Below are 16,198 nucleotides of genomic sequence, written 5' to 3'. Positions count from 1 at the left end.
AATTATTTTGAGTTAATAATTCGTAAAAATTTTTCTTTTTAGAACTAAGATTTTAAAATATAATACAAGATTCCTTATAGGATAATCTACCTTAATCTAACAAAAAAATGTCTATAAGAAATTCAAATTAAATTTTTATGAGCGTTTGAAATTCATATTTTTACAACATTTTATATTCACTCGATTTCTTACGTAACGATTATCTTATTTTGTTGTAATTAAAAAACGAGTGACTGTGGAAACTTGAAAATTTCATTGAATGTTTATATTAGCATTTCCTATATACGATAAAATTTTGAAAATAATTTGACTCTTTTTGAGCTGTTTACGGACATTGTAAGTTTTAAATTTTTTTAGTTTTTTATCTATAAATATCAATAAAGTTTTATCTATTGGGCCAAAAAGTGTAAAAAATTAATACAAGGCTCCTGATACATTGTTACAATAGCAGTTGAAAAATATTAAAAATACATGGGCACAATTATTTTTATAAGTATTTGAAGTTGAAATTTTGACAAAATTTATCAAATTTAAAATTGAATAATTATTTTTTAGTTAAAAATTTATAAAATGTTCAACTTTTATATCTAAGGATTTAAAATTTAAAACAAGATTTCACGTAAATATTTAATTCTGTTACCAAAAATTCTAAGAAATACATAAGCACAGTTTATTTTTATAGTCATTTTAAGTTCAAATTTGGACGAAATTACATATTAAAAAACCTGGAATAACTATTTTAGTTATTTTGTTGTGATTGTAATGATTGTATGATATTATTTGTGGGTACTTTAAACTTCTAAAGTATACTATATTATATATCTATGATAGTACCACGGTTTGTTGTTGATGTATAACGCGTTACCTGATTGATATTGTGATAAGATTAATTTGGAATTTATTATTAATACCTATTATAGGTCAATTTTTTTTTAATACTATAGATAAGTATACCTATAATAGGTATGTCTAATACCTAGACTGATAAACCGTCTCCACTCAGAATCGTTTTTCTTATCCAGTGATATTATATCATTGAATTCAAATTTAATACTATCCATTATACAGTGACCCACTTGTAACCTACTGTACAGCAGAACGACATACACTTACCCACCTTTTTTTAATTATGATTATATTTAAAGAACACAAAAAAACTACTATCAATCTAATATCATTATTGTAATCTATAGTCATACATTTTTTACGATGAGATACGACAAAATAAATATTCAATATTTTTAATTTTGCAATTTTTAAATCTCGTCATTAATTTTTAGAAACATATTTTAATTGCGAATTTGATTATTAATATAAACTTACATTATTGTAATCAAAATAATAAATTTAATACACTTAACTAACATAAAGTGTACTTTTCATTGTAATTGATTGTATACAAAATAAATCTAACGTATAGGCACAATTCGTATTTTAGTTTTCATCTGAACGCTTTCCGACTATAAACATTACATAATATAATATTAAAATATAGAAACTACATTTTTATCTATGACCTAGTTTCTTTAATTCTATATATTTTAAAACAAATATGTAAACACTATAATTAATTATCGTATTAATCATTATAAAAATATATTATTAACACTGAACTCTTTTTCAATATTATCAATTATCGTGGTAATTCAGATGTTTAAGTGCATTAAAATTAAGCAATATCTAATATACGAAATCATTTAGGTACTTATATTATGGTATTAACAAAATATAGATAATCAATTTAATACGATTGTATTGAATATAAATATTTCATTAGAGCGTACATGTACAACAGACGAATCGTAGGGGGGCTAATCGAGAACATTTCCGGCGTATTAGAAGTTAACCCCCTATGGTTACAATGCCAAAAATGTTGGAAAAAAATAAACCATTCGAAAGTTCCGGAAAAGTGGTGTTTCCAAACAGGACACCTGTAGAGATAAAATCATTGAAAAATTCCTTTAACCCATAATTGTTTTGTTATACTTTCCCTCAGTTAAACACAGTTTTCATTATTTTGGCATCGCTATTTTCTCTGGAATACGCATGATAAATACAATACTACATCATCTACACGCGTGCGAAAACACACAAGCACACACACAGACACACAGAGACACACACACACACAGACACTCAACATTTAAACTATTAAAAAAATATGAAGTTGTTCAAACCTACTGTTAAGAACTTAAAAATATATTGTGTTGCATCATAAACATTTCTTTAATACAGATTGATTTGGAATTACCTTTACTACTGCGTGTAAAGTAAAAAAAATTATATACCTAAATCGTGCTGGTTTTAAGTTTCCAAGAGCATAAAAATTGAATATTATTAATTTTTTATGTATTATCATACAATTGAAATCTCTTAAGATATTCAATTAATTCATTTATCAAATGATGTAATACTGATCGGATTACTTCATATAATATATTATGTATATTATGCAAACGATTGCCGAGAGACAATGTAATTTACGTTGTGATATTATATCGAGGCGTATACACACAAATTAGTTTATAATTTTGGGATTAGTGACCTTGAAATCAGCGAAACTGTAAATTATAATATAAAAATTAAATATGATAAATTAGTTTTTTTTTTTTTTTAACGAACTGATTTATGTACGTTGATATTTTGATGTATCGAAACCGCTATTTTTTTCTTCTTATGCATATATTTAAATTTTAATGAACATCCTATTCTACATCGTTGGCATATTTAATAAAAATAACTTCTTTGTTTTAATAAGTTATTAAAATGGAGTATAATATATTTTTAGCTTTTTTAGACATACCTGTAGGTATAAAATATAATAATAAGGTATGATAATTATTATTTTGACAGACAAATAGAAGTCCAATATAATTCGATTCACTAAAATCTTGGTAAAGAGGCATGAAATACCTATAGGTACTGCATATTAAAAATAATAATAAAATAAACATCGAGAGATTTGTGATAATACCTAAGTATATAAGTATGTACTGCAGTTAATATAGCATATATTTTGCAATTGATAAAAAAAAATTATATATAGGTTGATATAGGTAATAATATTATCGACTAATATTGTATAGTGTTTTTACATTATATTATCACACTCTGTCTGCACTGCATGATGTGTAATATTTCTGTTGTGACTTCGTTTTTCCGCAGTTGTGTACGGCCTTATTGGAAATTATGTGTACCTGCTATAGTGCAATGTCAACGATATAGAAAGTGGAGGAGATTTATTAGCTAGTCCTGGGTTGTTTACCAAATGGAACCATTACAATAAATAAACGCATGATGTGTATGTGCAATGCCCGCGCGGATATGAACCGCGAATGGTAATAAATTCAATTAAACTGAAATCCAGTCAAATCTGGAAACAAATTAGCTAATTACATATATATAGTCTTCCGTTGTGATGCGTGTGTCACTTTTACAACGATCACCGAGAATCCTAATGCACACGAATATCCGTTTGTGTTTGCTGTGACCGAATAACCTTAGGATCGATCCCGCCCAGTTCAGCGTGGTATTCTGATGTACCACGGTTATATTTTAATAGGTGGGTATTATAAATCACTACCGTATAGGTACCTACACCTCAACGCGATCGATCAGGCTTGGTATTTTAATTTTTTTTTTCTAACTATTTACAAGCTTATAAACGTTATTTGGAAGTAAAATAAACGATATGTGAGTATAAATCTGCAGAGTTTGATCGTTTACCGGATTCTAGTAAGTACAACATAATGTTTGAATTTTATAATGGATCAAAATATCAAATGTATCATTGTTGTACTTACTACAAAGTAAATAAACCGCGTCTGAAGCAGCACTTGTATATTACCTACCTAGGTATATAATATTATTTGCGCATTCTCGAGGCAAAATGATAACATCTAAAAAGGAAATGAACTGCAGATGTTTGGAAGATTATTTATTTATTTTTTGGACATTTTTTTCGCCTTTCAATAGTTTTTTTTTTCTTTCTGTGTAATTGACAAATCGCGACGGAATACTGCTGCAGAGACACGGATCGAAGGCCTAGTGACACTTCAATGTACGTCGACGCTCGTTCGTTCACGGCTATAACAGTCGGAACCTTTCACCGGCTGTATCCGTTAATGGATTCGCCGAGCAAATATGTTCACCGCCCGCGCACGATCAATCATAATAATAATAATAATAATAATATAATAACAATATAACGCTGCAGCAGTATTCTAGTACCTACGGTAATAAATATGATCAAAATAATAATAATAATATAAATATATAGGTACGTATATAGGTAACGAAAGAAAACATAACAATATTATATCAGCGGGTAATACACGCGCGGTTTGTCCATCGGCCGTGCCAGATTGAAAAACCAGATGGCCCCTTCGGGTAATTTTCAGGCCGTTGTCACAATACATATTATAGTGAAATGAACGTTCGAGGACATTACATTCTTAATCTAATTACGCTGCATACGTACAATGTACCGTATTGTCCGATGAGGATGCATAACAATTAATGTTTCTAGACACGGGAATTCGTCGATACGGAAGTTAAACGTGACAGTGCATGCCTTTGGGCGAAAATGTAGACGATTTTTTTTCATGTAGGCTATATTATATTATTAAACATATATGTGCACCACCTACCCATAATATTGTTATTGTGTTAATAAACGTAATAAAAATAATATCGTAACAGCTATAGGAATAATATAATAATAAATGGACATGTCATATATTGTTTTTATATGAACAATCTTATAGTCGTATCGAAGGACACTATATATATTACGCCGAAAGTACATAATTTTCAACTCAATAGGCGTGATACGAGTTCGAGAGAAATACATTATCTATTATGGTGCATGCAATATGCATGTTAATGATATTATTATTTTACATGTATGACTTAAAGTCAATAACAATTGAAATGGGTTCTGTGAATTTATTTTATGTTATAAATTATAATATACCATAGCACAAAGTTACTTGTCTTTTAATAATTACCAAAACCAGAGGCAGCAAAATATTCTATAGCATAATTAATATCCTTCACTACACTTCCACAACGTTAATATAGATGAAAATGGGCCCAGTGAAGTTAGTTCCAAGAATCTAAACCTCCAAACAATGTCCATGATCCTTGGCTTTGATGGGTAAGAATATTGCGGGTGAACCTCCCGTAGACTTAATGGCAGAGTTTTCAAGTATACTACGCCAATCCCTTACCCTAAGTACCCTCTTTCATTTATAGAAATGCGCACAAACGATCCAATACGAAGGGTGTTACTATACAATATCTAGGCTCTTCGATATTAAAACCCGAAAACTTTGGAGAATTCAATAGTGCAATCTTCATAATTAACACATGTATATAATATAAGTAACCAATATTATGGGAATAAAAATAATTATTTCAAAGTTTACTAATATAGTTATTAGAAATAAATTAGTTAATCTCAAATAAAATTAATCTACATCATTTATATCTTAGTTATGTAACATGCATGCTCTCGTACAGTGCAAAATCATCCACCTTGTCGGTGCAGGAAACTGGTAATATATAATTATTTAAATTCTTTGTTGGTTTTTGTTGGAAAATACATTTTTTCCTCATCCACGATTACAGGAACTGTTCTCTGAAGCATATCACAAAAAAAATATATGCATATTTCATACTTTTAATTTAACGCTAAATATGACATTTAGTAAAAATCATATATTTTGAAACAATAAATGAATGACAAAAAAAAAATAATTTAAAACATGAACTGTTCTTTTATATTAATATCATACTATTTAAATAAATCAGTATACACACCAAATAAACTCCATAAAGGTTTAAAAAAAAAAAAAAATGTTTTATTAAACAATTTTAAATTATACCTACGTGAAAAAAAGCATTAAAATACATACACTCGTCTTTATTCGTCTTCTTTAACTTCTACTAGGTGATTCTATTAACATTTAATTCAAAACGTATTAAGGTTTTTAAAAATATATTTTTTACTAAGTTTGAAGTCATTACAAAACAATATTTATGAAAACAAATTTAATTATTTACTATTTTTATCGTTATAATTTTAAATTATTTTAGTTTTTTTAATGACATCATACATTTTTGATTTTATATTCCAAAACAAAATACTTTTCTGTGGATTTCAAATGAATACTTAATAATATGATATAACTATTTAAAGTTTAAATGAGCAGAATAGTAGACAAACATTTTTTTGGATACACTTTTACCACACCACTCCTCTCAACTAAACTTTAAATACTTATGAGCAATAAAATATAAACAATAAGCATACATTTTTAATTTCATATTATGTCAGGAATTCAGAACAGAACGGGAAATTAACTTTTTATATCTTATCATTAATTAACCACTCATTCGTTTTAAAACAATAAAAAATCATTTTAAATATTAATTAAAATATTCTGCTACGACATTTTAAATTAAAAATGTATACAAAATTGTATTCAAAAAAATTAAAAGTTAAAATATTAAGTTTATAATGATAAAAATAGTACATAATACAATTTACAAATACAATGTATTTTTCAAAATGTTGTTTTGTGATAACTTCAAATTATGTGTGTAAAATTATGTTCAAATCGTTAATACTTTTAGTGATTTTGATTGTTATGGTATAGTTAAATGAACCATCCTGTATAGAATTTATTTATTTTTTACTTAATCACCTTGAAGTTGTCTCTTTTCTTTTAGTACATAAATTATTACAATATACTATAATAACTAATTTCTTCTTTGTGCTGCTGTAAAATCCATTATTTGATTCTATTTTATTCTAATGTTGACAGCATAATCACCTTAATCTAATGTTTTTAAAATTCATTTAAAATTGATTTCCACATTTCAGACAATTTTTTCACCTCGTATTATTATTATCACTTTATTATAATTAATTTATTCGTGGTAAAAGTTATTTTAAGTATTTTTAATTAAAGTTTAATTTAGCCTAAAAAACTTAGATCTCATTGTAGTTGCTTGTCACCAAACGATGCAAAAGTTTCGACAAAAGTTTCATGATATATGTATTATTTTAATGACTTAAAATTAATATAGTAACGGTATAGCTCACGATTTATAGCCTGGCCTATAACTTACTTATCTCGTTTTTATTATAAAAACTGTGTTCAACGTACTAAACTATTAGCAGTTAATTTGGAACCATTGATGAGATTGGTATGTATTTTAATTTTTATTGATATACAAATACCTACCTACTGCCAAATACTCTAAATAATAAATGCGCTTACTACTACCTACTGATATATTATAGCCATATACGTACTATCACTACTATATACTTAAATTATTATAAGATGTGGCAAATCGTCGTGAAACAGTGCCTTTACACATGGAAGCTGCCTATTTATCTGTTTTAATATCTAGTACAAAACATTTATAATATAAATATGACCTTAATCCATAATACTAATTGTATGTTACTAATAATGAATATATTAAGAGAAAAAGAGAATGTCATTTATAACACTTGTGTTTTTCTTACACTTCAAAAATATAGTTCAACTAATCATATAACCTCCTTAAAATACATGTTTCAAAGTATTTATTCTAATTTAAAAAAACAAATTGTTAAATCAACTTCATATAAAAATAAAATAAAAATGAATGTACCTATGTACCTTATATCATACTCATTTAACGTTAATAAACATAATTAGTAATAGATAATAGACGATTATCATTTTAATTATCTCCCATGAAGGTAAATTAAATTTAATTAATTATCAATTATACTATATTTTCTACACGATTAATAATTTAATAAGTTATTAATTCTACATACATTAATACTATTGTAATCACCCAACAATAATAATATGTAGAAAAAAAGTTCTATACCATAATAGTTACTTCTTAATACATAATTTCGTATCGTACTTATTTTGATATATCAAACATTTTTCTATAGTTAAAAATAATATTATAATTGTAAAGGGTTGATTTCCCAAGGAATGAAAAATTGCATCGTCAATGGGCCAAAAATATTTAATTCTTAAATGTATGTATATTGTATACGTACCTACGTCAGTTAGGTACTAGTGCCTAATATGTTTGCGGACGATGTAAAATTATTGACTTTAATTGATATAAAAGAAAAAGCTAGTATTAACGTGTATATATTGATGTAAAGAAAAGCAAACCGGAACAAAGACCAATCCAATATTAATATTGTTAAATTATATGGAATATAGATGTTATACAAGTGCGCAATTAACGCAATCATTAACGTCGAGAAGGTAATTGATACTTATAATGAATGAAAGAGTTTGACTGGTGAAATATCGAATAGATAGTCATCAATGTGGTGTGTGCGTGTGCAGACTTCTAGAAGTACTATAATCAAGCCAACCAACATGATCATTCAATCTATCTTCATACAAATCGTAAGTACTTTTTGAACAAAATCTGTATTTTTGGCTATAAATATATTTATTCATATTTTTTTTATAGCTTACCTACGACGTTACGTAAACGTTAGTCGTGTAGGTAGGTGCCGACCTACTACATCTTACTAATTACTAGATTTTTATCTATAAACGTGGATTATCCCAACCGTGTTGTCCTTTATTGCGATTATTTTTGTTTGGAAACTAAATAACAATAAATTTCTTCTTTTTTGTATTTATATAGTATATGTATACTAAACGAAATTGTTTACGGAGTTCTAAATAAATTAGTTTTTTATTTACAAAAAATACCAACGTTTTTTTCCCTAAAACGGCTGAAACTCAATTGTCGATTATTCATTTCGAAATTCTAGTGTTTTTCTCGGGAACATTTAAATACATAATTGCTTTTTTATTCGACTATTCATTACTTTACAAAGCAACACAATATTTAAAACCATAAACGAGCACCAATCATAAATATACAATGAAAGAATGTAAGTATATACAGTATACACTATACACCCTGCATGTCAGTGCAAAATTTACTACGTCCACTACCTATTTAAAAATAAATCGATCCAACCTACAGAATGTATGGGTTAACAAAATGTTTATTTGTATTACCATTTTCTGTACATGATGTATTTTTCAAAATGTATGTGCTATTTATAGACATTTGACATTTTAGTTTATTTTTAGTTATTTTTTTTAAATATCGATAAAAAAATATTCACTAGGTCAAAAAGCTTAAAAATGTAATACAAGGTTCCTAATAAGTTTTTTCAAATTGTATTAAAAAAAAAAAAATTGTGGGAAAAGTCACATATACTTTCTATGAACGTTTGAAGTTCAAATTTTTTTGACATTGGATACGGGTAAATTCTTCAACTATTTCTCCAAATTAAATTTATAAAATATTAATGTTATTCAAAAACAAATAACCGTAAATATTTAAATTTAAATTAACACCAAATAATTATTTTATCATTTCCTATACCTATATAAAAAAGTATTTTGACTCGAGTTATTTGATATTTAATACAGTACCTTTAGGTATGTAAATTTATTTTTCTGCAATAAGTACAAGCGTTATGGGAGTTGATGGGTAAATGGGTTGGAGGCTTGAAAAAAGAATCCATTCAGTGATGGAACTTTTTGACAGATTTTGTTCCTAATAGTAAAATAAATTAATTGAATAGCAATAATATCATAAAATATACTTAGTAATATAGGTGACAGACCGTCTTCGCTACGATTCGTTTTTCATATTTACAATGATAATATATTGTTGAATTTAAATTTAACACATCCATTACAGTGACCCACTTGACACTTGCTATGAATTATGGTATCCACTTGCAGTGACGTAGCTAGGGGGGAGTTTTGGGTGTTAACTACCCCCCCCCCTCCTCAACCGTATTTATATAAAAAATATAATATTAATTATAATATAGGAATACAATCATTTGGTCCTAGTAAAATGTATTCTGTTATGCCATATTCACACACTAGCACAGTTTAAGATCTTAAATAGTGCACACGGTGTCGTATTATTGCACTCGTGCTGCAGATAATATTTACAGTACACCATCATTTTATGGTTTTTGCGTTATCTATTGCACTGTTTAATGTGGTAATAATTATTATCATCAATTTTTTTATTATTTTATACACAATGTAGAGAAGATGCATAGTCTTTTCTATACATCGTGATTTTTTACTTTGTGCTTACAGCACTGTCAATTGTGTCAATAATTGTTATCAATATAAATATTATGATTATAAAATACATATTATAATTTATTAAAACAATTTATGACTACATTTTAGGGAGTGTGAAATCCTTCACAAGTAACATTTTATTACAAAAAAAAAACACTCCCTAAAAAAAATCCTGGCTACGGCCCACTTGCCCAGCTTTTTTAATAATAGTACAATTCAATAGGTAAAATTTAATACGAAATAGATGAACTAATAAAGTTTTGAGACCACGTACGCATTAAACCAATAGTTTAAAATTTTAATATAACACGAACCTGCTTGCATTTAATTAAAACGCGAACGAGACCGATTTTGAAATGAATTCCACCGACATCGAGTGATTTTCACGAGTGTTTTTGTTTAATATAGTTTATATTTCTACGTTCCTATTTCCTAGCATAGATTACGTTTATACTCATATGCCATCCGTGCAATATGTGGAGAGATGCTGTTTGGTGGTGAGCTTAACTTCGTCAAAAGTTGTCGAATCCATACAAAATTCTCAAATAATTTTACCATCCCTAGAACACGATGCACAGTAAAATTATTTTTAAATGAAGCACTCTCCTCTAAAGTTTTTCTTAAAATTGCACATATGGACATATGGTGCTAATATAAACGTCATTCCGTGTCCGTTTATGGAAAAATAAAAATAATATTGCAAAATCAGTATTTGACTATAGGTAAAACAACGGTAGGTACCGATTTCTTGCTATAATTATCTAACTTCGGGATGGTCGATGGAAGTCTTAGGTTCCCAAGCCTTATTAAATTCATCCCGATCGCCGTCTCTGTACATTCAAATTAATATATCACATCCATTTCAAACAATGTTGAGCTTGACGATTTGAATATTGTATTATTATGTTTGAAAGCATAATACTTTTCCAGCGTCTACAACATTTTCATTGTACGCATATATTCAAGTAAATTATTCATAATTTTTTTTTTCATTTCACGTATACAGACGTTTTGGTGGTTACTATCGACGACAATCGACTGTGTCCTGGTGGAGCAAGCAAGTGAGAAGCGGATATCCGCGGAAAGCGTTCCACTTCCCGACATTCCGATGGTCCGCGAGGAAAGCGTTCACATGCTAACGGCCGTCCGATTCCCACCGCCAGCGCTGTTCTTTGCCAATCCTGTCAAGAAATGGTCGCTGGGCGATTTCGAAAAACCTGATCTGGTCGCAACTTACTCGGTCACTGACGACGTGGCGGACATGCAGGACGAAAAAGACGCATACCTACAGCAGGACCCAGCCATGACCACCGAACCAGAAACGGAAGCGGAAGCTGAGGCGACCACCATAGTGGCTGAAGTCTACGAATCGGTAAACGGACTGCAGCAGACAACCGGTGACAGACACGTGGAAAGTCTAAAGCCAGCAGGTGACGGAATCGTGGAAAGTTTGCAGCCAAACGTTGACGAACACGTGGAAAGTCTGCAGCCGATTAGTGACGCACTTACAGAGAGTCTGCAGCCAACCCACGACCGACTCGTGGACAGTCAGTCGACCACCACCAGTCGGCTCGTTGTCACGCCGAAGCAGCAGTCGCCACCGATGCGTGTCGTGAACCAACTGCCTGCAGACAGTTCGTCGGAAAAGCGATGGACGGCCTCTCGAAACCGACCGCGACGCCCGGTGGCATCGGAACACGGCCGACCACCAACCCAGAAAATCGTTTTGACTAGCCGACCGCTTCCGGTGCCCGACGCCGACGTCCGGTTTCCCGACGTCGAGTACGCGGTGGCCCGACTTGGTGAGCGGAAAATCTTGCGCAATTTTCGTCGACAGTAGTACACGACTTGCAATAGGTAATAATGTTAACTTGTGACTCCGATTTCCGTACTTTCGTATCGTATGTACCAAACCTCCAAATTTGCTGCAAATGGACAAAAGTTACGCGTTTTCGCAATAATATAATAAATTGTACTGCGTGTTGATAATCCGGTGCGTGCATATTGTGCTTTAAAATTAAAATAATAATAATAACCGCCGTAACATCCATACCGTTACGATGATATGACGATTTATTATTAATCAATAATCATTATAATATTATGTTACACAATATAAGCTGTTAGCAATAATTTATTATACAACCGATTTTGTTTTTATTTTATATTTCATCGGACACTCCGATGTGTGGTTAGGAGTAATACTGTAATTTACATTTTATTATGTCTCTCGAATCCTGGTATATACGGTTAAACGAAATTTAGAACATAATAACTCAATGTATTTCATATAAATCGAAACAATCACAGTTTGTATTCATAATATACACTTGCATATTAATATACATTATTCAGATATCAGCAACAGGTTCAACAGAAATTCTAAATAATAAATACCTAGATATATTTGTAGTTTTTGAATTCCCCATTAAAATATCTATTACCTATACTCTATAGGCTATAATAAAGTTAAGTAGAAATTTGACATGAGAATTGTAATAAATCAATTTAAATAGATTTTTAGATCAAAGTTTCCTTTTTCAAATTTATTTGCGAAGAAACGATTTAGAATTTAAAAAAAAATGGTTGGGTAATAATATATTATAACTTATAAGACATATAAGAATTATAGGATTAAATTATTTTATTTAAAATCAGTAATCACCATATTATATTGTCTTTTTCAGAACAATATTAATTTGTCTGTTCAGTAATTATTGTAAATAACCCATATTATTTATGAATAAAATAAGCAAATAAAAAAATGAAAATCTATTATATTTACATATAAATGATTTTTACAATTTAAAAAATAAAATAATATTTAAAATGTGATCACTTGAGAAGTAACCATTTAAATTTCAGTTTTAAATGGCTACAACTCTAGCTCTTCCAAAGTCTAGATAAAATCTATATAGATATATATAGAATAAAATGTAATAAGATCTACAGTTGCAATGATATTTACTTATAAATTTCATACGCTTTTGGCTCTGGGATAATTTTGTTGATACTCATTTTCGCTCTTGTCCCATCACTGACCCTTTATAATTAAAATAGTATCTAATAATTTAAGCATAAAATGTTATTTACTTTAGAATTCAATTTAATACAAATGTAAATTATATTTCTGTATATTATTTTGTAACATTATGTTACAATATTAATAATAATATTACGTTTAGAACAATATTAGCCTTGAAATAAAATACGTTCAATATATTTTACACGTATATATATAAATTGCCTACACTGTCTCCGCGCATATTATTATACATTCGCATTTACTAATAATACCAAAACATGATATTTTAAATTTTAATATTATTACTCCCTTCAATATTATGTGCTTACTATAATATTATATTAAAATAAAAAATATTTTGAAATACATTTTTAATTTATAAATATCAATACCTAAATTATATGGATTAAGTCATAAAAATTACTACCTACATGATAATGCAATCATTTTTCATATAATTATATAAATGGTATTTATTAATATATCATGTGCTCTTACCACTTATAATGTCTTCCCCTATAAAACGATACAAAATTAATTGATTTAAAATTAAATTAAAGATTTGAACTCACAGAAATTTCACCATATAATAAAAAAATATTGGTTACCTACATGAATTTAGCAATCAATAATGTTCTTAATAATAATAAATAATTATCATAATATTAAGTACGAGTAATATTATTACAGTTTATTTGTACTTTTTTAACTATGAAATTTGACTACCTAACGGAACGTCTATAATCACGATTTTGTAGTATAACTTTTGATTAAAAACTTTATGAAATTGTTTACATCAGGTAAGGACAACATTGTTATAGTTACATTTTATTATGTGTTACATTTTGTTTACGACTGAATACTATTTCTACTAAGAAAATGAGTCATACGTTTTACATTTGTTAATACAGGTACACGATCGTTTGTCAATAAATGCACTTCTGTTATAAAAAAACGATAAATCAAAAATATATTATATATAATCCAGTTGAATTTTGAGCAATCAATTGAAATTAAACCTGAAACTCCTTGTCGACGATGGTTGGCACTCATTATCACGTACATGTCATTGCAAATACGCCATAATATGCGTATGATTTATCGGAATTATCACATTCCTGGATATTAATTATTATTATTATTATTATTATTATTATATCGTAGGCATTACTCGTATTTTCGTATTCATCACTGGCTGGTTCGTCAATTATTAGACATCGGGGACGTGGGAATCGGAATAATTTCGATTTCCCGAACGAAAACCTAGCGAGAGAATGGCAATCATTCCCAGCCCACTCTAAATCGAAAACAGACATAAACCGTATAAATATCAATTAAGAGACCCTTCGGCTATTATAATACAACCAGCGACTACTCAGACGAGTCCGCATAAAAAAAATAATAATGATAATAAACCCCGTCGTCACAGATTATAAGGGTAGATAACGTCCGTCCCCCATTGCGGCTCGTTGTCATAATGCTGTCGGAAAATTAACTTTTTCTAAAGCCATAGCTATTGCCGAAATTGACGCTAGCAGATCCTGTCAAAAACGTCAACAGTGGGTTTTTTTTCACTTCAATATTAACGCGTAAATGAAAAACACAACCAAGCGATTGAAAAGTGTAAATTTTGCTTTTAATTTAACACGACCCCGTGCTGCAAAACTTTAACCATAAATCTAATTTTCAACTAACAGCAACATCGCCTAAACGCTAACGACGAACAAAAATCAACTATTGCGATAGAATTTTCATAAAAGGTGTGTATATACATTATACAAGTAATAAAACTACGACGAAGAAATCATCGTCATTATGGTAAGATAAACTTCAATTATTTCGGAACTTCGAAAGAAAAAAACAAAAAAAATTTGCCAGTTGTTGATAGTTAAAAGCCATGAATGCTTATTAAAATATCTGTTTTTAATTATTTTTCAGGACAAATCGAAAACAATGTAATCGACAGGCATATGTATATTGATGAAATTCCTTTTTATTTTCACATTAAAAATGCACCCTCTTAAAAATGGGTGATTTTAATTTCATTATATTTATCCGCGTCAAAAACATTCATAACATCAGGTTTTCTTAGGTTTTTCTTATTATTTCACTTGTTTATTATACAAAACCATTTAAAACATTAATTTTAAAGTATACTAATATAGCATTAACAAATGCTTTCCAAAATAAAATCCATTAACGATAAAACCATTTTTTAACTTTTAACAGTGATGATCAATTAAAATGAAAACACAATTTTTTTAGCTATTATAATATTCATCAAAAACAAAGGTGGGTAAGTGGATGTCGCTCTGCTGTACAGTAGGTTACAAGCGAGTCACTGTATAATGGATAGTATTAAATTTGAATTCAATGATATAATATCACTGTATAAGAAAAACGATTCTGAGCGGAGACGGTTTATCAGTCTAGGTATTAGACATACCTATTATAGTTATACTTATCTATAGTATTAAAAAAAAAATTAACCTATAATAAGTATTATTAATAAATTCCAAATTAATCACATCACAATATCCATCAGGTAACGCGTTATACATCAACAACAAACCGTGGTACTATCGTAGATATATAATAGTATACTTTAGAAGTTTCAAGTACCCACAAATAATATTATACAATCACAACAAAATAACTAAAATAGTTATTCCAGGTTTTTTAATATGTAATTTCGTCCAAATTTGAACTTAAAATGACTATAAAAATAAACTGTGCTAATGTATTTCTTAGAATTTTTGGTAACAGAATTAAATATTTACGTGGAATCTTGTTTTAAATTTTCAATCCTTAGATATAAAAGTTGAACATTTTATAAATTTTTAACTACAAAATAATTATTCAATTTTAAATTTGATAAATTTTGTCAACATTTTAACTTCAAATGCTTATAAAAAAAAAAATTATTCCTATGTATTTTTAATATTTTTCAACTGCTATTGTAGCTATGTATCAGGAGCCTTGTATTAATTTTTACACTTTT

General features: G+C 28.5%; 2 protein-coding genes across 5 annotated transcripts in view; one reads left to right on the top strand and one right to left on the bottom strand.

Moving 5' to 3' along the window:
- The window catches only part of LOC100159286 (organic cation transporter protein), a 72,523-nt gene that overhangs the window by 27,581 nt on the left and 28,744 nt on the right, over nucleotides 1-16,198 (bottom strand). The window lies entirely within an intron of this gene.
- LOC100569853 lies at nucleotides 7,905-12,312 on the top strand. The gene is made up of 2 exons (XM_003247776.4): nucleotides 7,905-8,444; nucleotides 11,179-12,312. Exons 1-2 carry the CDS (start codon nucleotides 8,361-8,363, stop codon nucleotides 12,010-12,012), a joined length of 918 nt encoding a protein of 305 aa, XP_003247824.1. The 5' UTR covers nucleotides 7,905-8,360; the 3' UTR covers nucleotides 12,013-12,312.

The sequence above is a fragment of the Acyrthosiphon pisum genome, chromosome A1 (genome assembly GCF_005508785.2).
Source record: "Acyrthosiphon pisum isolate AL4f chromosome A1, pea_aphid_22Mar2018_4r6ur, whole genome shotgun sequence".
NCBI lineage: Eukaryota > Metazoa > Arthropoda > Insecta > Hemiptera > Aphididae > Acyrthosiphon > Acyrthosiphon pisum.
This window is presented reverse-complemented; position numbering and strand designations above follow the sequence as displayed.

Excerpts from the sequence above, each read along its gene's own strand:
- LOC100569853 (XM_003247776.4), top strand. The coding sequence starts at position 8,361 with ATGTGGTGTGTGCGTGTGCAGACTTCTAGAAGTACTATAATCAAGCCA. Across the intron at positions 8,445-11,178 it reads AATCTATCTTCATACAAATC|ACGTTTTGGTGGTTACTATC; the intron begins GTAAGTACTTTT and ends TCACGTATACAG.